General features: G+C 31.7%; 1 protein-coding gene and 2 long non-coding RNA genes across 3 annotated transcripts in view; all 3 read right to left on the minus strand.

Annotated features, from left to right (window-relative positions):
• The window catches only part of LOC145320241 (uncharacterized), a 2,870-nt gene extending 818 nt beyond the window's left edge, over positions 1-2,052 (minus strand). Inside the window, exons 1-3 of the long non-coding RNA XR_013880129.1 lie at positions 1,978-2,052; positions 670-701; positions 1-380 (exon numbers count right to left, since the gene is read on the minus strand). The exon at positions 1-380 is cut by the window's left edge and continues 818 nt beyond it. This is a non-coding gene — a long non-coding RNA (uncharacterized LOC145320241). The remainder of the gene's footprint in view (positions 381-669; positions 702-1,977) is intronic.
• A 1,630-nt stretch (positions 2,053-3,682) lies between these two features.
• Positions 3,683-21,226, minus strand: LOC145319933 (uncharacterized). The gene is made up of 12 exons (XM_080162335.1): positions 21,129-21,226; positions 20,100-20,321; positions 19,431-19,516; positions 17,661-18,908; positions 11,314-11,621; positions 9,863-10,884; positions 7,346-7,551; positions 6,805-6,899; positions 6,033-6,329; positions 5,007-5,596; positions 4,690-4,830; positions 3,683-3,756 (listed from the first exon to the last, which is right to left on the minus strand). Exons 1-12 carry the CDS (start codon positions 21,211-21,213, stop codon positions 3,683-3,685), a joined length of 4,374 nt encoding a protein of 1,457 aa, XP_080018461.1. The 5' UTR covers positions 21,214-21,226.
• Positions 21,227-22,312: 1,086 nt separating this feature from the next.
• LOC145320242 (uncharacterized) lies at positions 22,313-23,680 on the minus strand. Its single transcript, XR_013880130.1, has 3 exons — positions 23,563-23,680; positions 22,693-22,772; positions 22,313-22,427 (listed from the first exon to the last, which is right to left on the minus strand). It is a non-coding gene; the product is annotated as an uncharacterized LOC145320242 (long non-coding RNA).

Genomic DNA, 23,680 nt, shown 5'->3' on the forward strand with positions numbered 1-23,680 from the left:
TAGTGTAATAAACAGCCCAATGTCCCCTCCCTCCCTGTAATTACTCTAAACAAACCAACAAATAAATTTATTATAGAGTATCTTGAATAATTACTAAATTAACTAAATATCTTATTTTCACAATTTTAAATCACTCTGTTCTTTGGTTTAAATAAGGTCTATGGAAGTTTTAAAACCTCAAATAAAAAATACCATTATTTCAAAGTCTTTATCTTTGGTAAATAAAATTATCTTTGGCAACATTTTCGAAATTTTTTTTATTTTCGAAGATTTTTTTATGATTCAATGGTGGATTTTCTGAAAAATCTATTTGGTCGGCTTCTCGTTTTGAACAGGGATTTGATAAATTGTCGTCTTGACTCCTCTGGCGTTTGTAGTTCCTAGACAATTTATGGCTAGATTAATGGATTTATAATGCAAGAATATTACGACAGGGGAACTTTTGTCGTCAATTCAGGCTGCTAATATAGTGTTCATTTATAGGTTATTAGGTCCCTCCAGTAGGAGGTGAGGGGATGGGGTAAAGGGGATTTTAATATGAATAGGGGTTTTTAATATAGTTACATGCATTGTGAAATATCTTTAAAATCAAACTCAATTTAATCAAGCCGTCTTAGAGATTTCAATAGACAGACATAAACACATGCAACTATTTATTCTTTATAATACCTGTAAATTTGATTCTTCATTTGAACCAGAATCTAAAAATAAAAAATATGATTTTTTATGATAAATTAATGACATAAAAACAGGGTTGACAAATTGATGTGCAACAACCATCATGATAAACAAGTTACCCCCTTAAATAGATTAAAATTATTGGTTGAAAGTTTTTAGATTCCTACTAAGTGATTATAAAACTTAACCTGCCAATCGTTGGCTCAAAATCTTTGGGATAAATATCAAATCTTGATTGTACTATACAAAATAACAAGTGTCAAACTTTTCCACAAATAATTAAAATCTATACTTAGGTGCGTACTTTTGTACTTTTAAACATAACAAAAAATAATTTAGCTTCGCTACAAAAAAATAAAAAATCAACAGAAACTAAAATAAAAAAATGTCCCCTCTCTCAGAATTGATTTTACATTCGTTAGCAGAAAAAAGTTTCAGATTTCCCGAAATAAAAATATAGTTTCTTGGTATATAATAAAATTCCAATATTTAGATACGGCTATACAGAATTGTTTTTGCTGTAGAGAGGGTTCGAAACCCATAAATAAATAAAATACTTTTCTGTAAACTAGGGACCAACAAATAGCCTCAAACCACCCCAATCTTAAAACTTAATAGTCTTAAACCATCCTGAAACCTATGTGAATCTTTCCTAAAATATAAAGCTTCAGACAATAAAAAACTACTTTATATAAGATATGAATGTGACTAACCGACAGACAGACAGGTATATATCCTATTATATAAAGTAAAAAGGTTGTTTTGTCTGAAGGTTAAAATTTCGACAACTACTGAACCGGTTGAGTTCTCCATTTCGGATGATCTTGACATGAGATAGTTTCCGGCTATTTTATTCTTTTATAGAAGTCTTTAGGCTAGGCAGGTCTTTTGTCATTCCATGCCAATTTTAAATATAGATCCTTTAGAGTAGAAGCCGCTAGTTATATAGTAGCTTCGCTACTTATAATGATACATAGATAACCAAACCAAAGCATTTTCAACAATCTAGAGAATTGAAACTCTTGATAATTTAATACAATATATACTAGATAAATTTTATAATTCTACACGCAACCATAGGCGTGCAAAAATGGGGTAGGGGTTGCAAGTTTACCGGTCCACTGCACGATAGGCACTTTGGGGGAAAAAACTCTATAGATTACCTCCTTCTAGTTGATTATCGTTATCCTGTTGTTTAATTCATAATCAGCTCCCCCCCCCTCACCCCATTTTAAAATAAATAGGGGGAGGGTCAATTGCACGATAGGCACTTTGGGGGAAATCAACACAATAGATTACCTCCTTCTAGTTGATTGTCGATGTCCTGTTGTATAATTCTTAAAACTCCACTCTTTAGTGTACCTTTCAGGCCTTACATTTCAGTCATTATTTACTTTTAATTTAAACGTTCCGATAAAAACAGGATGACGAACCTTTACAAAGTGTCTGAAAAAATGAGCCGTGTGACGTCAATTGATCTAGCTCTTTTTAAGGGGTTTCTTTCCCACTTCTCCTAACATCCCTCATTTTTATGACGTCATACGGCTTATTATTTCGGACACTTTGTAGAGCTTCAAGGATGACAACATCCATGAATAGCGAAGCACAATATCATAGTTTAAATACAGATGAAGTGAATTTTAAATCATGAATACCTACATTTATTGAAAAAAAACCTTTCACGTGTGTTTTTATTTATTTTAATATATATCTTTTTCTAGCATAACTGATAAGCCGAGAGACAAAGTTAATTATACAGCATGACCCTCAAAAAAGTATTTTTAAGCATCTGCAGCCCTTATTTCTCAATGAATTAATAAAAAATGCATATGTCCTTGTTCTCCATAGTATTCCACGTAAGTAGATATAAAAATATTTTTTTTACCTCCATTAACACCGGAGATTTTTAGAGCTAAAGTTTTGAAAAAGTGACTGAGAAAAAGAGTTTTTTTTTGTTTCTCTTACTTTTTGGATGGTTATATTATGTTTTTCTGGCAATTGAATAATGAGACACAAAGAAAAACAAGTTAACTAAATATTTCTTTTTTATTCCACCAAAAAATATAAATTTTTAATGGCAAAAAATACTACTGAATGAATTGATTATTTGCAAATTTTAGGTTATTTATTAACCCTTATTTATAGAAAAGGATTAATTATGACAGTTGCTCCGCCTACTTTTCTGACATCTCAATTATTTAATAAGGGGTAAATTAAGCTTTTTAGACTAAAAAATCATTTTGTTTTATTTTTATTTTCTTTATAACTTTTTTGTTATTAAAGTTACGATTGTGAAACAAAAACAACTTTCCTGCTATATTCATAGAGATTTATTTGGTTTTTTAATCTTAAACAATTTTGCCTAATAAGTAAGTTTTTCAAAATATCATTAAACTAAAAAGACTCAAAAAATATGTGTAAAAAAATGCTTTTTACTCAAAAACTAAATTTTTTATTTCATTATTGTATAAAGTTTCTGCTAGTAACAAAAATAAAAGGATTTCTAGCTTAATTTTGCTAAAAAAGTCGTATCATGTTAAAAGTTACTTTTTCCTCAGTCACTTTTTCAAAACTTTAGCACTAAAAATCTCCGGTGTTAATGGAGGTAAAAAAAATATTTTTATATCTACTTACGTGGAATACTATAGAGAACAAGGACATATGCATTTTTTAATAATTCATTGAGAAATAAGGGCTGCAGATGCTTAAAAATACTTTTTTGAGGGTCATGCTGTATACTGGAAGGAAGTTTTGATATAGCAGCCGTCCATCTTGAATAGCAGCAAAGAAAATCAAATTTCCAACGTGAGTGATGGACTTACGAACAGCCGGATAAATAAAGTAAATTATAGAGTAATTTCGCTAATAAATGTGTTAATGCAGAATTTGGGTTTAAATTTCGCTACTCAATATTGCTTCTATTTTCTTATCATTGCCAATTTTTGTTATCCTTTTCATAGAATTATTAGCATTACTTATAAGGATGTCATTCTTTAGTAAATTTTTAGTAAATAATTTTTCCTTCAATGCCCAACCCAGGTTCTGTGTTAACTTCTGTGTTGGTTTCTGTAGCTAATCCTAAAATATAACAAAGATTTGCCATTAGAGTTATAGATTTAATACCCTAGATGGCCAATCAGACACAATAATCCGTTACAATTGACTTTTTTTTACATCTATTTCATTGTCAGAGGTAAAGACTGAATAGTCTGTATTACTTTTTAGCACTTCTATAAAATATTTTTTTTTATAGTTTTTTTTATCAAATGCTTTTTTTATGTCAACACTGAAAATATAGATTCTATTTTTGGTTTTTTTCCCTGTTAAATGAGAAGATGGATGCAAAAAGTCCTTATAAACTGCTATTTATTTTCGATGAACAACATTTCTGAGCTTTGAAATTTTGATTTTAATCCTTTGGAGATGGTAATATTTTTATTTTACCCATATTGTACAAAATTAAAAATCGGCTATTATGGGTTAGTTTTTAATTTTTTTTTTTTATAAGATTAAGTAACAACAATGATCTGTATATACACAAAAGGATTTTTTTCTTCAGTTGAAAATAGAAGTAGAAATTAACCAAAAACTGTTTAATTTTCTTCTAAAATTTTCACAGAAAATGGTACCTCTTGCAAAAACCGCTGCATTTTAGATTTTATTGAAAAGTGAAATGAAGTTACCTAACCTAGGGTAATGAAATGCAGTATGTCCCAATTCAGGTTCTGACACAAAAGTCAAATCACCTTCGATGGCATTGTGGTTAAACTTAAAAAGGGTATTTCTAGCAGACAAAGATTTTGTTTCTTCCTGATTAATTGACAATCTATGTCAAACTTCTGCTGTATCTCTTGTTTATTATGTATGGGAATGTCTAGGCTCATAAACAGTCGTAACAAAGAATCAATAACTATACACTAGGAAAGGTAGTGCAATAAAAGTGTTGATTGTCTGTTAGTTTTAGAGCCTTTGCATATAAGTTTATTCGTGTCCAGTCAAATTTAATTGTACCTTCAGTATCTTCAATGAAAGCTGCAGTGGTTGTTTTCATGATTTCTTCATCCATTTCTTTTTCAGTGGTATGGATAATTGCATCTGTAGATTTTTCAGTTGTAACAATTAGGTTTTCAGTTATACTTGGTAATGTTGTTTCTGAAAAAAAAATTTTTAGTTAACCAACTTTTGTACACTAAAATTTTATTCAATTAAGAAATATAGGCTAATTGAATTTGTATTCCTGTATCCAATTGGCCTATTGAGATTCTTGTCTGTGATTGGTTTATTTGAATTTGAATGCTAACCTGTGATTGGTCAACAAAAATCCTTACCTGTGATTGGCTCATTTGTATTTGGAAGATTTTCTGTTGAATCCATCATCTCAGTGGCAGTGAATATTTTTGACTCCGAAGTTTCTTCGTCAATTAATCCCATCAGATCTCTAACATTCATAATAGCATCGGTAACAGCTTCTTTTTCAGCATTTGCTGAAGTTGATGATTGGGTTGACAATTCAGCAAGAGGAGTTGTATAGACAGGAACAATATTACTTGATTCAGATTCTAAATTATCCTCGGTACTAGCAATATTAGTATTGAATCTATTTCTACGCTTGGTATTTCGTAATTTTCCAATCAGCTTTTTCATCATTTCTTTTCTAATTTCTTGTTTCTTTTTCTCAATCACTTCAGGCTCTAGATTATCTATTTCATCTATCATTTCATCATCCATTGCTAGAGCAGTGGTAGTCTCAAGAATGTTTTTGATTGTCATAGTCATATCCTCTGCAACTTGAGTTGTTGTTTCTGGGAGTAGAATTGTGTACATTTCATCCTTAACAGGTTTCTCAGTGATGTCTTGGCTAACTTTGTTTTGGCCAAAGGTTTCAGCAACTGTTTTCTTTCCCACTCTTGCTCTAATCCTGTAAAAAGATTTTTTTAACCAGTTATTTTGCAATTTTAGAGCCACAGTTTATTAAAACAGAAAATTGGGGGTAAGCATGTGTTTGAATGTACTCGAATGAAGAGGATATAAAGGGGGGACATATGATTGGATGCAAAGCAATCATTCTATCAGAATTGTTATTCTATATCACGGTACCTTGTTCCTGAGTAAATCATATTACAAACGATTACCTACACCAGTCTTCCACTTTTCTAACAAGAACAAAGGTAACCTTTGTCATTAAGTCCTAATCATGGACAGTAATAAGTAACACCTATTTTCTCTACTATAAGTATTTTTGTCGTGCATTTGTAAGAGCAGCAATAGATCCAATTTTTAACGTCTTGTTATGATGCGATTTGTTTCAAGATTCTAATCCATAACCTACTAATTGACAAATTAAAAAAAGTTACCTATTCTTTATCATTCTATTAAGTATATTAGCCTCTGGCTTAGCAGTCTCTGTCTCTTCTTTAAGAGTAGTTTGTACTGAGGTAGGATTTTCTGTTGTGCTTCTAGCGACCAACAAAGCAGGAACGGGTGTTGTACTACGAGGTACCAACAATGTACTTCTTGGTACACCTAGTGTACTTCTGGCAAAAGGTGAAGTTCTCAAAATTGTTGAGAATCTGTTATCTCTTGGTTTTTGGGTGGTTGTAGTTGTTGTTGGGGGGAGAGAAGTAGTTGTCTCAACTTCTGTGTGTGTGCTTCTATAAATCAGAATCATTTATTTCAGAGCAAAAAAAGCAAAAAAATATTTTAATTTTATTTAAAAAGGTTTGTGTCTCTTTTCATATCTGTTTATTTTATATAGGTCTTTCTATCTAAGGCTTTAACTAAAAAGGGTAAGTTTTTTCAAAATTCCATAGAGTTGGGTGTTGGGTTGTAGTCAAATGCTCTTATTAAGTCAAAGTGTTTTAATTATGTATAACAAATGTATATTAATTAAATGGTCCATAACTAAGAATAGTTAGACTTTATATGATCATTTGACTATTATATAAGTATCTATCTATCCATAAACATCTCTCCTTTTCTTTGTTTTCTCTCTCTCTCTCTCTCTCTCTCTCTCTCTCTCTCTCTCTCTCTCTCTCTCTCTCTCTCTCTCTCTCTCTCTGTCTATTTATCTTTCTATCTATCTATATATCTATCTATCTATCTATCTAGTATTCCATTGTTCTTTACCTTGCAAAATCAGTATTACTAAAAGCTGTCTTCATGGTAGGCATAAACATTTCTGAAGAGGTTGTCTCAGTATCTTCGTTTCCTTCGGTTGTTGTCTAAACAATAGATTGTTATTAGCATAGCTACTCCTGTCTGTCCGTCCGTAAGTCCATTACAAAATAGACGACTGGAATATTTTTTGTAAAGATTTCATGTACTAATGAGCATCAAATAAAGATTTTACTTGGTCCTTCGGTCTATTTTTTATACAAAGGATTTATAATTTTCTATTTGTCTCATGTTATTTTTCTCTTTTCTCCCGCTCTTTTAATCACATTAAAATCTACAAAAATTAAACAAAATCATAGAAGGGTTATTAACATAAGATTTTATTTAATTTTTGCAGATTTTTTATGTGATTTTGTAGGATTTTTCACGAAAACAATTTTTTTTAAGAATCCACCTCTGGTCTGTAAATAACTTTGTTTTTCAACTTAAGGATGTTGTTATCTTTGTTTATTTAAGATTTTGTTATTAGCTTATTATTGCTGCGCTAATGTACCTGAACGGAAGGTAACTCTTCGGTAACTGGCATATCAGTCACTTCTTCAATAATATCATCAACCTCTTCCATGATCTCATCAATAATTTCATCTTCAATGTTCTCCATGACAACTTCTGTAGTTTGTTCAGTGTCATCATCTAAAGGCTGCCCAACAAAGATCTGATCCTTGTAAAGGTCCTGGATTTTGTCCTCAATTTCTTTACCTAAAAAGTAATTTTGAAATTATTCTAATAACCAAATAATTAAATATTTTGTTGTTTTAAGTTTAAAAAATAATAAATAAATATATACCCCGTTCTTTCTCCAATTTTTAACAAAGCTAATCTATAACTTAACTGTCAAATGTGATTTACTCGGCTGCTATATGAAATAGACAACTAATTTTTAATCTATTTCTTATTTTGACTGTCATTTAATCTGTAATACTCTGATGGATATACATTTTCCATTAAAGGGGTGTGATTGTTACAGATGCTAATTTAGATTAGCTGGCTGGAGCTACCCCCCCCCCTAGATATACCACACTTTTCTGGGATCTTGCTGAGTCAAGTATCAACTGTTGGAAATATCAAAGGATGACTCCATGCAAAATTTGAGCCGGATCCGGCCAAAACCGGCCGTGAATTTTTTGAAAAACCGGTTTTTTCCGGTTTTTAGGGGGTATCTGTAAATCGATTCAGCTGGAGCAAAACCGGTTAGAGGTACAAAAAATTTTACTTCACATGAAATTTAGCCAATGCAATTGCCTACAAAAATGTACTTCATCATCAACTTGATTGGACAACTCTTTCCCCTCCTAAATGTCCATTAAAACCTCGGAAACGGCAAAAATCGCCAAAAATCACGCCTTCGGCGGCAAATAACGGCTAAACGGTCAGCCGGAGGCGAATGAAACATAAATAAAGAAATGTCTGCCTCAAAAAGTTGTTTAACATCAAAGAGATGCTTGAAGTCTCTTAAACGACTCCTTCCCCTCCTTTAAGGGGAAAAACTGAAAAAACGTGATTTTCAAAAGTATGCCCACTTCGTGGGTGTGGGGGGCACTGAACCCGTCACCCCAGGGTCACCAAATATAAAGTCTAGGCGGCCCACAATGCTGAATTTTCACCAAGTGAAAGTCTTGTGTCATTATCTCTTATGAGAAAAAAGTTATTAATTAATTAAAATTTCAAATTGTGATTTTTTTATGGATTTCTTTGATGAAATGACAGGCCGGTCAATTTTTAGGCCATTTTTTGCGGTTTTTGGGCCGTCACGCCCAAACGGTTTGAGATAATCTCACGGGACCTTTTGCTCAACCTAAGTCTGGTTATTTGTGAGGTCTAGGAAAAAAAACAGACTTACGCAAAAGATTATAATTATAATCTTTACACAGAAAAATGGCACGAGGTGAGGGTTTGAGGGGGCAAAATGAGCCGACCAGCGATTTTTGACGGCACGCAGCGACGTCGTGCTTCATCCAATCCGGGATTTTTTTTCTCTTAGACCTTACAAATAACCAGGCTTAGGTCGGGCAAAAGGTCCCGTGAGATTATCTCAAACCGTTTGGGCTTGGCGGGCCGAAAACAGCAAAAAATGGCCTAAAAATTGACCAGCCTGTCATTTCATCAAAGAAATCCATCAAAAAATCACAATTTGAAATTTTAATTAATTAATAACTTTTTTCTCATAAAAGATAATGACACAAGACTTTCACTTGGTGAAAATTCAGCATTGTGGGCCGCCTAGACTTTATATTTGGTGACCCTGGGGTGACGGGTTCAGTACCCCCCACACCCACGAAGTGGGCATACTTTTGAAAATCACGTTTTTTCAGTTTTTCCCCTTAAAGGAGGGGAAGGAGTCGTTTTAGAGACTTCAAGCATCTCTTTGATGTTGAACAACTTTTTGAGGCAGACATTTCTTTATTTATGTTTCATTCGCCTCCGGCTGACCGTTTAGCCGTTATTTGCCGCCGAAGGCGTGATTTTTGGCGATTTTTGCCGTTTCCGAGGTTTTAATGGACATTTAGGAGGGGAAAGAGTTGTCCAATCAAGTTGATGATGAAGTACATTTTTGTAGGCAATTGCATTGGCTAAATTTCATGTGAAGTAAAATTTTTTGTACCTCTAACCGGTTTTGCTCCAGCTGAATCGATTTACAGATACCCCCCAAAAACCGGAAAAAACCGGTTTTTCATAAAATTTACGGCCGGTTTTGGCCGGATCCGGCTCAAATTTTGCATGGAGTCATCCTTTGTTATTCCCAACAGTTGATACTTGACTCAGCAAGATCCCAGAAAAGTGTGGTATATCTACCCCCCCCCCCCAGAAGAGTTACAAACCTCATTTTGACCTTTAATAATAAGAGGAGAATTATTTAGGACAGATAGACAGACAGACATCACTTTAAACAAGATTTTGTCTGTCCAACTAACTTTAACTTTAGAGTAGAAATAATGAGATTTAATTTTCTACTTGCTTAATGTGAATTGAAACAACAAAAGATGTAGGGTAGCTTTGCTAAAGACATTACCTGGGCTTTCCTCTGTTGGATCTTTCAGAATCTCAAAGTTAAAAACTTTGTTTAGGTCAACATCATCTTTTATATCATCAATAAGAGCGTCAAGTGTAGTCAATTCTTCAATCATATGTTCTTTGGTCATTTCAATATTATTATTATTTATACTTTCTTTAGTTAAATCAGTTGGTATGTTATTGATTCGTTTTCTTGCTTTCTTATGTTTGTTTTTCTTCATAAATTCTTCTTTTGGCACATCAATAACTATTTCTTTATCATTCATCATGTTATCAACTGTTATATCTTTGTCATTGGTTGGCAATGGAATTTTTCTGATAACATCTTTTCTTAGGGTATCTTCAGCTTTTGTCATTTTTTCAACATCTATTCTGCCAGGCATTGTTGGGATAAAGGGGTTTGCAGGTTCATCTTTCATCATTTCATCTTCCATTGGAATTTCAGTGGTGTCATTTTCTATCATTGTTTCCTTTATTTCATCATCCATTGGTACATTAGTATTATCAATTTCATTGGTTTTTACCCTTTTTCTTGATTTGTTAAGATTCAAAACAGATATAGGAGTTGATACTTCAATGGCATTTGTAATGGCAATATTTTCAATGTTAGATGCTTCTTGACTATCATCATTCTTGAGAATATGTCTAATTCTGTTAATCAAAGGACTTTGTTCTGACTTGTTTTCTCTTTCCTCTTTGATTATGGATCTTAGGGTAGATGGATTTTCTGAACTCTGACTTTTAGCCTGTCTTAGTCGAGCTAACCGTTGTCTTAAAGAATCCAACTCACTAGATATCTCATGCTTGATATTATACCCAGCTGATTCTAATTTTAAATCATTGAATGGTCGTAACGACACAGGGTCAGGTGTTGTAAGATCTACAACTTGTGTAATATAATCGTTGGGATTGTCGGTGAGTTCAAATCTGAAGTCATCATTGTTCTCCTCTGCGCCAATAAATACTTTGTTGATATCAGCTAGGTTGCTGTTGGTGCTGTCTATTTTCACTCTTGCTTTTCTAAATAAATAAGAAGATTATTAATCTAAAAGTTAATATTTAGAACATTACAATAAATTATCTGATAATGTATAATGTATAATTCTAATTTTATTTTGACAGTTGACATGAAAAAATATACATAGGTGAACAGATTGATTATCCAAATATTTAAGTACTGCAAATTTTTCACTATTGAGGCTAAACTTAATAAATAAACAGATTAAATCAACCAACCCCTTTAATGCCATAACCTTGTTTGCTATTTTTAGGTTCTTATATTTGCAAAAGCAATTTTTTACATCTATGTATTTTTTTCTGGTAAAAAGTAATCTTTTTAGGATAGCCTCATATGTATTTTATTAAAGGCTATTTTCTTTTCCACATAAGAACCACTAGTTTCTAGGGGCGCAACCGTTAGGATCACCTCTATTTGACAAAATATCTTACCTTGATTTTTCATTAACTACTTCAGGGGATGCAACCACATTTGATGCAATTGATGGAGCAGCTAGTATCACTGGAGATTCCGTTGATACATCCAACGGTTTGGACGACGTTATTTCGACAAAAGCATTCTGATTTCTTGAGGTTGGCAGGAAGTTGTCGGCGGCAATGGCTTGTTCCGCGGATTTGTTGCGGTGTTTGCGGATTTTCTTTGGGCGTCTGCGACGTTTGTTGTTGTGTTGTTGTTGCTGTTGGCGGAATCTGTGGGTAATTTGCTGTGGCGTTTCCTCGGTTGTGATTTCATTAGAGATCTAAAAAATACAAAAATTATATGTAGATGAAAGAATGGATTGATAGAGGAGAATAAAGATGGATAGATGGAAAGATAAAAAGATAGATAGATCTGTGGAAAGTTTGTTGTGGTGTCTTCACCGTTGTTATTTCATTGGAGATCTAAAAATTGGAAATATATATTTTTTACATACAAAGGCAAAAAGACAGATAGAAAAAAATAGAAAAAAGGATGGATAAATCAATGGACATCTAGAAAAATGAAGAGTTGAAATTAAGGATAGATTGATAGAAAGAGAGAGCGAGAGAGAGAGATAGAGATAGAGACAGAGATAGAGAGAGAGAGAGAAAAAGAGAGAAAGGGGGGGATGGAGAGAGACAGTAGTATAATAATGGATAGATAGATAATTAAATATATAGATAGATAGGCAGATGGGTGTATAAAAAAAACAGGTGAATTGTTAGGTGGACAAATACATGGTAAGATAGATGAATGGATAGATAGATAGATGTAAATATAGATTAATAATTAAAAAAAAGATATTTGATAAAAGATAGAAAGATAGAAAATGAGAGGAAATATTTTTATTTCGGTAATTTTTTTCTTGAAACAGGAGAATTATGAGATAATCGTTCATTAATCTTAAACGGATTATTAATTTTCAGAAATTGTTAATTTTTCTAGAATAATTTTTTTTATTTCATTTATAAAAATAAACTGATATATTTCTAATTATGAAATTAGCAGGATATCTGTATGTTGGTCTCTGTCATATGGTTCATATTAACATTGAAGCTTCTCATATGTCAGAGGGAACCACCATCCTACCAAGGGTAATCGCCCCTGGAACAATACCCCCCAAATAGTTTTTAACATATAAAAGAATTGAATTTATAACTAATAGCATAATGTTAATTTATCTTAACAACTAAAAATTAAGATTATAAACAGTTTATTCTTTTTTCTAAGAAAGAAATTAAATACAGTATTTCAGCATATATGCATAAAATTTTGTAGTATCAATCTAATTTAATTCAAATCCAAGGTTTAGCCGGGGTAATCTTTGATATCAGAAGAGGATTTTACTTTTCTATAACTCCCCTCTCATGGAACATTTATAGAACATTTAACAGGTACTTTGCCTTTAAAAAGTTATTTTAAACTTGCATTTCCTATGTGTTTAAACCTATTTTTGGGAGCATCTGTCTGAAGATCTTTATTCCTGTAGAGGGGGGGGGGGGGGTATTTAACACGAACCTCTAGCTCAGTTACCATTAGATATATAAAAATACAAAAGTAAAGTTACTTAATATTAAATTTCTCTCCATTTCAACCGTAACCTTATCAATAACTCCACCAATAAACACTAGGTTACAACTTTACTAGCATGTAATTATACATATAGCAAGTTTTTGTTTGTTTATATGTAAAGTTTTCGCTAACCACTGAACCGATTGAATTTCCCATTTTAGGGAAAATTTGCATAGATTTCTAAATTAAATCTTAGGATGGTGTTAAGCTACCCCACCCCCCCCCTATTTTTTTCTGTTCTACAAATATTTTTGTACCATTGATTTTTTAAGGATAAGTCTGTTTCTAATTTACAATAAATAAAATTTAATTTTGAAATCATGCTGTTACTCTGCAAACTTGTCTATGTCTATTTTGCTGGTATTCTACAAAATTCTTCTATGGCTGTGCTGCATATTTTTCTGTGGTCTAGAAAATTCAACTTTTCTTTTCCAATTTTAAAATTCAATTTTATAACCTCTAGAAATATGCAGGTAGGAACTTATATTGGCAAAAACAGCTAGAAGTAGAAAATTAAATATGATTATATCTATAAGTAAAAGTTATAGAATGTCTGACTGTTAGGATCTCGCTAAAAGCTGGACCAATATGGCTCTTCTTGGTAGCATAGCTTTCTAAAGGTGAAGGGAAGATTTAAAACTTTTTTGGGGATAGTGGAACTTTAACCTCCAAAGAAAAATCGCCCATAAAATAATTGACCCCCCTTCAAAAAAAGTTAGCTAATATCCATGTACAATTTTAAGGTTCAGGTTTAACAAGGAGGGATGGGACAATTGACTGTAAATTGCACTGATTTTTATTTGATTATTTTTGTTGAAATCTACAATTATATTTTGATTGGTTGATCTAAACTAGCAATTTCCAAAATTTTCAACGTTTTTTTTTTTGTCTACAGAAGAGATAATTATTTTTGACATTAATGGGGATTATTATCTTTTTATTGTCCAATGTTTTATATTTTTTTTTTGATTTTTAAAACTTTTTATTCTTTATCCAAATCTTAATGTTATGTAATTCTATACCTATTGAGTGAGTGAATATAGATTATTGGTATATTTGAGTTTAATATACAATCATCAAGTTTAGGAATAAAACAGATGAGTTTACAGTAAAGTGTGACCAACAAATATATTTATTTAATTATTAAAATTCCAGTGAAGGAAGGAACATTTGACTAAAAATTTCTGTAAAGTGCCTAAAGTTTTATAACAATGTTTTCTTATTCATAGGCTCAAATCTTGAATTCTAATTGGCTGGTTAAAAACTAGTAGTGTTCTGTACAACTTATCCTATTAATCAATTTAATCTAAAGAAGGGATTTGTTATTTATTATTGGGTATGTATAACAATTTACAGTGCATTGTCTTATTCCTTATTTATCACAAACTATTTAATTCTTACATAAAATATAAATATATTTTTGTGGTACATCCTGTGTATGAAAATAATAAAAATGATTAAAAATAACACACTTTTATTTTGCTGCCCCTTTAAAAATTATTGAAATATTTTTTGACTCACACAAAAAATTTAATTAATGAATATTATCTACTTTTTAGAAGACCCCGTGTATAACAATGCAATATGTGAATATGCATGCTAATGTTTAAGCTTCAAACTACAACTTTAATACAGGATAAAGGAATATGTAATGATTAAAATTATTGGTTGACAAGTTTGAACACTACTAGTTTAGATTATGCTAATGTTTAAGCTTTAAACCAGAACTTTAATTTAGGATATAGGAATATAAATAATGCCAGGGATCTTTAAATATAAAGGGAATAGACATTGGTAAGAAATGGATACAATTACACATCCCCAATTATACAAAACAAAATTTTTCCTTCAATTGTTAAAATTATTGCTAGAGAAGTTTGGATAATACTAAACAAAATTCAGCAAGTACTTGTAGTTTTTGAGCCAGCACAGTTATAAAACTAGTGTTGTTTACAGTCCAATGTCCCCTCCCTCCCTGGCCAACCATTGGGCAATTAAAATGTATACTGTCCTGTCATTTATAATTTAATCTGTGTATTAACCTATCTATGGCCATTTGTATTGAATGATATAATTTTTTACAGGCACTATAAAGAGCTTTTAAGCTTTCCCTTGGACCCTGGCAACTTCCATATTATATGCATAAATACATTAGCTTTGCAATTTATGCTCCCAGGTAAACAAGATTAATACTCATGGAGGGAGGGGACACTGGACTGAAAACTAAACTTATACCCAAAGTTGTGTTACCACTCTGTCCTCTTCGTTGGGTCATACTTAAGGAACTTTTATTGGATTTTAATTGGTTGGTTAATTAAATGATGGTATTGTCTAAATTTATCAAAAACAGAGTAAAGTGGCACCAAAAAAATGACGTCATACAATAAATTTGACCAATGAGAGGCCAGTATACACTGACCAATAGTAAAATTTTTACTCAACTCTCATTGGTTACTTTATCGTATGACGTCATTTTTTTGGTGCCGCTTTATGCTGTCTCAATTTATTAACCAGTAAAGTTAATATCCCTGAAAAATACCAGTGACAAGGCATACATGCATCTAAACAAGTTGTGGCTCTTTGAAGTCAGTAGGAAACTATATGTTCCTGTTACATCTGTTGGATAGCTGTCAAAAGCTATATGAAGGTCAAAATTTGTTTCTTGGTTTTTTTTTATCAATGTTACTTTGGTTTTAGAAAATCAAGGATTACAAGAAGGGGGAGGGGATTATTAATAAAAAAAATTACGCCCGGAGTATTGTTTAAGGAGGTTGATTTAATTACCACCCCTATTAAGATTTTTCTTCCACACAAAAAAACTTGGTCCTCCTTGCAGAAAATAATGAAAACTTTTTTTACTCAATCTTTAAGCTCCAGGTAAAGTGATATTACCAACTTATTATCATTTATTAAATTATTTAAAGTTATAGAAATGACATATTGAGAGCAGCTTTATTCTGTACTATGCTGTACTATAATTGTCTAATTGTAGCCTTAACAAATAACTAACAAAATATATAACATGGAATACAACATCCAAAGGTATAAATCAAAATAAATAAACCTCAACGAAATTTACTTAAATAAAATAAACCATCTGGTCCACTATGATTAAAACAGCATTAACAATTAACAGTATTATATTGAACGGTTTATTGCAGAAAAGCCGCGCTCCAAAATAAAAGAGGGGCAGTTTAACGTGACTTATATCATTAACATTAAATACCTACTGTTTCTTCAAAAATCAAAATACATTTTATAACAGTACACATTCTACCTTAATAAGCCTTTTATTCTACTAATTCTATAGCAAATAATAACTTTAGAACATTTTCTTTTGTCCAATGTCCACCAAAGTATTTAATTTAGAATTCTTTCAATGACACAAAACTGTATACTAGAAATAAAACAGCATAAGAGACGTACAGACAAAGTAAATTGTAGAATGAATTATGATAATATAAGGCTTGATCCTTTTAATTGTCTTTCGGGCACTGTAACCTTTCTCTTATTTTAAAAATTAATTAATAATAAGGGGGAAAGGGGTAACTTATTTTCATATGCTTAACACATGCGTGAGCTCTAATCCAGCTACCCTGTTTTAAATCTTACCTAACCTAACCTAAACATAAGTATCTAACAAATATTGAATTAATTAAAAAAAACATGCTATAATGTGTTTTAATTAACTTCGCTACTTTTAGAAATAACTTTTCTTGTAGGTACTTATTTATATAAGTATAGCCATGTAAATTGTAATTCATCAACTTTTTTTTATACATAACATTATACATACACATATAGGGATAAAGGGATAGGACATCAATTTCGTGTCGTGTGTTTGTATTTTACTTTAGGTTAGCTCAGGTTAGTTTAAGTTAAATCGGGTACAGGGGTACAGAGTAGATCCGTAAGGGTTTTGCATTAACCAATCCCTACCTTTTCCCTTTAGTTTTAATTCATTTTAATAATAATGAAGAAGGGTTTCAGTACTCGCTTGGAATTTAGAGGGAAAGCACCCCGTTTTAAAATCTTTTCGTTTAACTTTTCGATAGAAATTAATCTATACAATTTTTGACTAACCTATAATTCACAAAAAAAACTAACACAAAAAATATGAATTATATAAATTATTTCTTATAACAAAAAGAAGACAATTACACAAATGTCAACCAACTCGATGAAAGGCAAATTTAGGGTCCTATTTTGTACAGTAATTAATCTGTACAAATTTGGTTTTTTTGCGTTTTACAAATATTCTAATATTTTTTCTACTGAAATGTACAAAAAAGGGATTTTTATAACCAAATATAATTTCCCTTTTTGGAAACATAAAAGTTTTTTAATTGTGTACAGCTTTGGAGTACTTAGTATCTTTCACCTTAGATCTAATATAGGTGATTTCTAAAGTCTTTAGAAGTTTATTATTACAACATAATAGCACACCATCTAAGACTCAAATCCTAATGTAATTTACAATCAAATATAGGTCTTAAAACTTGCTTTAAAAGTTATCAACAATTAACCTTTTGTGTACTTATTACACTATTATTATAATTGATAATAAATGATATAAAAATGTGATTATTTTATGGTTTATAATGAAAAAATCAAATACAACTAAGATAGATAAATATAGTTCAGAATGAGATGGTAAAATATAGCGTTACAGTCGGACTAACGGACTTGCTGACAGACAGAAAGATAAAGAGAATTGTATAGTAGCTTCGCTGCCAAAAAGTTATACCTGTACATTTTTATTATTTCTGAGGGCCTTAAATCTATTGGCCAGGTCTCGAACCCTGTTTAGCTGTACATCCAGAGTTGACTGAGTTATAGGATCATCATCTGAATAGTCAACATCTGCCCCATTAACATTTGTCTGCTCAGTGGTAGCTATAGCCTGCTTGAAAACCGGTTTTCTTTGGCGTGTTTTGATAGCTGGAATTTCATTGGTTGTAGTTTCAACTTCTTGTTGCCTTCTTGCCTGTTCTATTTCTTGAAATAATGGTTTTCTCTGGCGAATTTTTACTTCAGGTACGATGTTCTGTATGACTATGTCATCATTGTTTGCTGCCAACTGTTCCTTCAGTTTCTCACCATGCTTGCCGAGAGAATCAAAGCTTTCAATTAGTTTATCATGGCTGAGCAGCTTAATATTTTTGACGCCATTTTGAATCTGATTATTATTTGTTCCTTGGCGGATTTTCTGTATGACAGCTGGTGGATTTGTTGGTTGGCGGCCATTTTTATTTCTGGCAACTTCTGGAATGTTGTCAATTTGGGCAGGAAATTGTGATTGAATGTCGTTGTCGTTTACCAAGCCATCATTGCGGATTCTTTGGAATGTAAATGGTGCTATTGTTGGGACAACAGTTGTTGGGGAGGGTGTGGTTCCTACTGTTGCTTCAATCCTTTGGCGTCCGCGTAGCCTAGCCACGTTGGTAGCTCTGAAATCAGCTGCAGCCAGACTTTCTTTGGTGTCTGTGACCCGAGATTTCAATTCCTTCAACTTAGTTCTTATCAAATTATTGTTGTGGACAAGCAATTGATTTTGATGTGTTGGCTCTGGAGTTCTTAGGATTTGGGGTGCAGGGGAAGTAATTAATCCATCCCTAATGTTTAACCTATTGCCAAATACAGAATGTTTAAAATCATTGGGCACCTCTTCGAATAGTGAATTGGGGGTTGAAAAAACGTTTTTGATAACAACAGTTCTTAGGGTTGGTGAGGTAGGCTGGCGTTGTTTAAGCTCAGAATTTGCTCTCTGCCCAAATACATTAGGCTGTTCTAGAGGTTTAAAGATGAAAATATCCTTTATTTCTTCTTCCTTTTCAAAGTCAGATCCTCCGAAAGTTCTTAGGGCCTCTTCCGAGGCCTCCTCGGAGCTTGTAAAGTTAGTTTGGAATTGTGCCGATAGAGGATCAAAGAATTTTCTTTTGCGGTCTGGTCTTTGGGCAGCTGGGATGATTATCTCCTCAACCTGTTTGAGATACTTTAATAAATAGAAGAAATATTCATTTATATTTCTGGTGTTTAAAATTTTTCACCACTTTCTATTAAGGTAATCAAAATGATTATATATAAAGTGAAACTTTTATACTCTTTTAGGAAATGGGAAACTAGAATTATATGTCAAATAAAATTCTAAAAATGAAACCCAAAATTTGCTAGTTTTAATTAGATTTTAAATATATTGAGAATCAAAAATAAGCAAGTACATTTGTACTTAATATAATAGTAGAATATTACATATTATATAACTGTTTTATGTTTTGATAAAACATTCAAAAAATATTTTGAAATTGCATTATTTCATTTTTTGATGCTACAAATTTTAGCATATAAAAATACTTTTCTTTATTTACTAAAACTTGTAAAAAATCCAATTTCTTCTGAATAATCTTTGAAGGTATTGCTATAATTTAAAAATGAATTAATAATAGAGAGTCACTGTATCATTTTCATTATTAGAGTATCATCCCTGGTTGTTATTCTTAAAGATATCAAAGTTCGCCATGTCCTGGAAGGCTGGAGTTATTGGTGGGGGAGTTCCAACGGCAGCAGACGAACTTTGGATGCTGGATAACTCGTTCCTCAGACCTTTTCAGATATAATTTATGATTTTAGTCAACGAAATGTTTGTGAAGTTCATTTGTCCCCTATTTTTTTTATTTTGAATTTTTAATCTGTACAAAAAAATCAGTGATCTTAAGTCATAAGACATTGAATAAGACAATGGCCAATTTATAGATCTAAAAACCTTCTGTAGAACACATTTAGTAGTTGAAAATTTTGAAAACTCGCCTTAAAGAACCATCCAATCAAAATTCAATAAAAGTCCCCAAAGTTTTAAAGTTAATTGATAAAAAAAAACGTTATGATGAAACTTTTGGAACTAGTGTATTAAACAGTCAAATTTTCAATCCCTCTCTTACAACCCAACATAAAAACAAAGTTTTTCCTCCTGTAGATTAAGATTATTCGTGAAAAAGTATTGATTAGACTTTGCTGGTTTCAATAACTCAATCAAGATTTAAAAAGAGTTCCCAAAGTTTTTAACAACAACAAATAAGAGAACACCCTTATAAAAGGCAATTAAAGGTGTACTTATTTCATTTCCCTCCTTATCAAATACAAACAAAAAAGTTATAATAATTATAGCGCAAAATTGCATCTTAAAAACATAAATTATTTCCTTTTAGTTTCGACAGAATAGGCAGAGATTCAAGAACAAGATCTTCAGTTTTCTTCTCCTCAGAGATATCATTGAACACTACCACATCATCATTAATATCATTCTCATTACTATCATCTACAGGAGTTTCAGTTGTTTCAGTAAGAGCGTCATCGTTGGTAGGTTGAATAGTTGTTATATCATCAAATTCTTCCAAGTTGTTAACAATACCTAAAACATTTGTAGATGGTAAGTTACAAGGGATCTAAAGGGATAAGACTATGGCTGATAAATTGGTGTATATTCCCGACTATGATACACAAATTTATCACTTTTGTAAATTACTATTAGAGGTTGAAACGTTTGGACACTCAAATTAAAGAAACCAACAAATCAAATTCAATCAAAGTCCCCTTTCCAAAGTTTCTCTTAAGTCGGCTACTTTTTAGATAATTCCTACTCTGCTATTAGAGATAGATTTCTTATTTTTTCTAGAGATATCCTTTTTATTGAGCATTTTCTAATAACTCATTGTCCATCTAGTTCTTTCTACAAGAGAAGGGGAAATTAAGTTTGAAAGATTGGTTATTTAAAATTTTTGTTCTGTATTTGTTGTCCTCCCTAACTTTCATATTTTTTATTTTTTTGCGTAATTTTCAGTTTATAATAAAATTATTGGTAGCTAAGTATGGAAACCACTGAAACCAACCAATCACAATTCAATCGAAGTACCCAACGTTTTTCAGCCAATAAATAAAATAACATAGTTAACTTATTTAACTTTGGGTACAAGTAAAATTCACAGTCCAATATCCCCTCCCTACCTGTTATTTCCTCTAACATCTTCTCTTTCTGCTCAATATAAGTTTCAGCCAATGAATAAGACTTTGGGTACCAGTGTAATTTACCTGTTATTTCTTCTAGCATCTTCTCTTTTTCTTTAATATCTCTGACCATGGAGTCAATTTCTGAGAGTACCCAAAGTGTTTAAGCCAATGCAATGAATAAGACTTTGGGTGCCAGTGTAATTTACAGTACCTGTTATTTCTTCTAGCATTTTCTCTTTCTGTTCGATATCTCTGACCATGGAGTCTATTTCTGCCTCCAGCTGTTTCTCTGTCATACTCTCAACTGTACAAATTACACTTTTAACCCTTTGAAGCCAAGAAAAGAAGCAAAATAAATTTACATTGTTTGTCAAAGTTAAAGGCTGTTAACCATATTTTTTGCCATAAGTTTATATTGATTTTGATTGGTAGATAGGAGGGACTTCTCAATTGTACAATTACACTTTTAACTCTTTGTAGTCAAGAAAAGTAATAAATTAAATGTACTGTATTTGTTGAAACTCATGAGTTTTTGCCACAAGTTATATTGATAGGGAATATTACCCAATAAATTATATAATTACACTTTTAACAATTTATAGCCGGTATTTATCCAATATAAAAAATGATTTTAGAAATATTTTGTCATAAGTTTATTTTGAAACTTTGAGATATAGAAACTCTTAATCTGTACACATATTTTTTAAACCCTTTGCAGCCGAGAATATAAAAAAATTTAAAGTTAGGTTTAGTCATGTTTAGAAACTTCATTAGGGGCTCACAGGGATTACATTTTATATGGAAGGGGGTAAAAATCATCAAAGAAATTTTTCATCCATTTTGAAGTGTGTAACCCTTTTTTTCTTTTGATAAAGTTTAAAGTAAGTTTTCCTGTAGTAATTTCATCAATATTAGTAGTGGCTGAGGTGCTACTTTCAAATCTGTTCAAAGTTCCCCTCCCTTCAGTAGTAGGAGATGCTGAGGTGCTACTTTCAAACCTGGTTAAAGTGCCCCTACCTCTATTAGGATTTGAGGTAGTACCTAAAACAAAGATAAAATCTAAATTACGTATTATCTAAGGGGTGAGGGCTGATGTAAATGTCATTTAAACAGACAACCAATTATTTTATTGGCTGAACTATGTCTGTAAGTCCTAACTGTGCATGCTATTGAGTTTTGAGTTGAACCTATGCAAGGGCCAAGTCATTCATTTTAAAAATCTTACTATTGATGCCATATGCCTTCATAGTAGCAATAGGTTCAAATTTAACGTCTTTAGTATGAAGCAGTGTAGTCAAATTAGGGGCTGGTATTAAGTAATTTAACAAACTAAACTTCAATATTTCTTTAAATTGGTTTACATATTATGTATTTGTTTAAAATAAACCTTTACCAAAACTATTAGTTTCAAGGTTCTGCTGTGCTCTGGATCTTGTTCGTTCTTGTTGTCTTGTGACCTCATTATTAGTTAGACTATTGCTCCTGACTTTATCTTGCTTACCAGGACGACCTAAATATAACATAAATATCAAAATTAAATAGATACACATAAGACTATTATGTAGAGTAGTAAAGTTTATCTGTAACTTAAGATTGCAAAAACTACTGAACTGATCTTAAACACTAGTTTCTAAGCACTGTGATGATTTCCCCCAAATTATCTAGAATATTGGATTCTTTATAGACTTAATTCAATTAGGAAGCTCTTTTCCTTCAGACAGACATGCAGAAGGACGTCGTAAGTAAGGATATAATCAATTAATGTTGTTGTATACCTGGAGGACGCTGCTGGAGGCTGGCAAGCGGACTTGGAGTTACCACAACAGGTATAGGTTCCACTAGGATGGTGGGTTGTCTGAAAACAAAATTATAAAAATGTACTTCTAATAATTCTACATATATATCTATCTGTATATCTGTTTGTTTATCTATCTATCAATTTAAACATCTGTCTATTTTTCTGTCTATATACGTGTCTGTATACTTGTCTAATTATCTGTCTATACATCTATTTGTCTAAATATTTTTCTATTACATCTATCTACTTATCTATCTATCTATCTACCTGTCAGGATTAGGTGGATCTGAAGCAAATATGATTCCAGGTATATTGTATATAATAAATCTATCTATCTATCTTTATAAGAGGTTATATATCTATATCTATCAATCTAACTGTATAAGAGGTTATCTATCTGTATCTATCTATCTAACTGTATACGAGGTTATCTATCTGTATCTATCTATCTAACTGTATACGAGGTTATCTATCTGTATCTATCTATCTAACTGTATACGAGGTTATCTATCTGTATCTATTTATCTATCTGTATAAGAGGTTATCCATCTGTACCTATCTATCTATCTATCTGTATAAGAGGTCATCTATCTATATCTATCCATCTACCTGGCAGGATTGGCTGGATCTGAAGCAAATATGATTCCAGGTACATTGTATATAATATATCTATCTATCTATCTATCTAACTATCTATCTAACTATCTATCTAACTATCTATCTAACTATCTATCTAACTATCTATCTATTTACCTGGCAGGATTGGCTGGATCCTAAACAAATATGATTCCAGTTACATCTGTCTATCTATCTAGCTAGCTACCTAACTGTCTAACTATCTATCTACCTGGCAGGATTGGCTGGATCTGAAGCAAATATTATTCCAGGTACATTCACAAACGGAATCGGCTTCTGAGACTTGAAATGGAATGAACCAACCTAATTTTTGTAAAGAACATTTTTTT

Source organism: Acartia tonsa, chromosome 5 (assembly GCF_053477335.1).
Source record: "Acartia tonsa isolate MP-2025a chromosome 5, ASM5347733v1, whole genome shotgun sequence".
NCBI classification, from domain to species: domain Eukaryota; kingdom Metazoa; phylum Arthropoda; class Copepoda; order Calanoida; family Acartiidae; genus Acartia; species Acartia tonsa.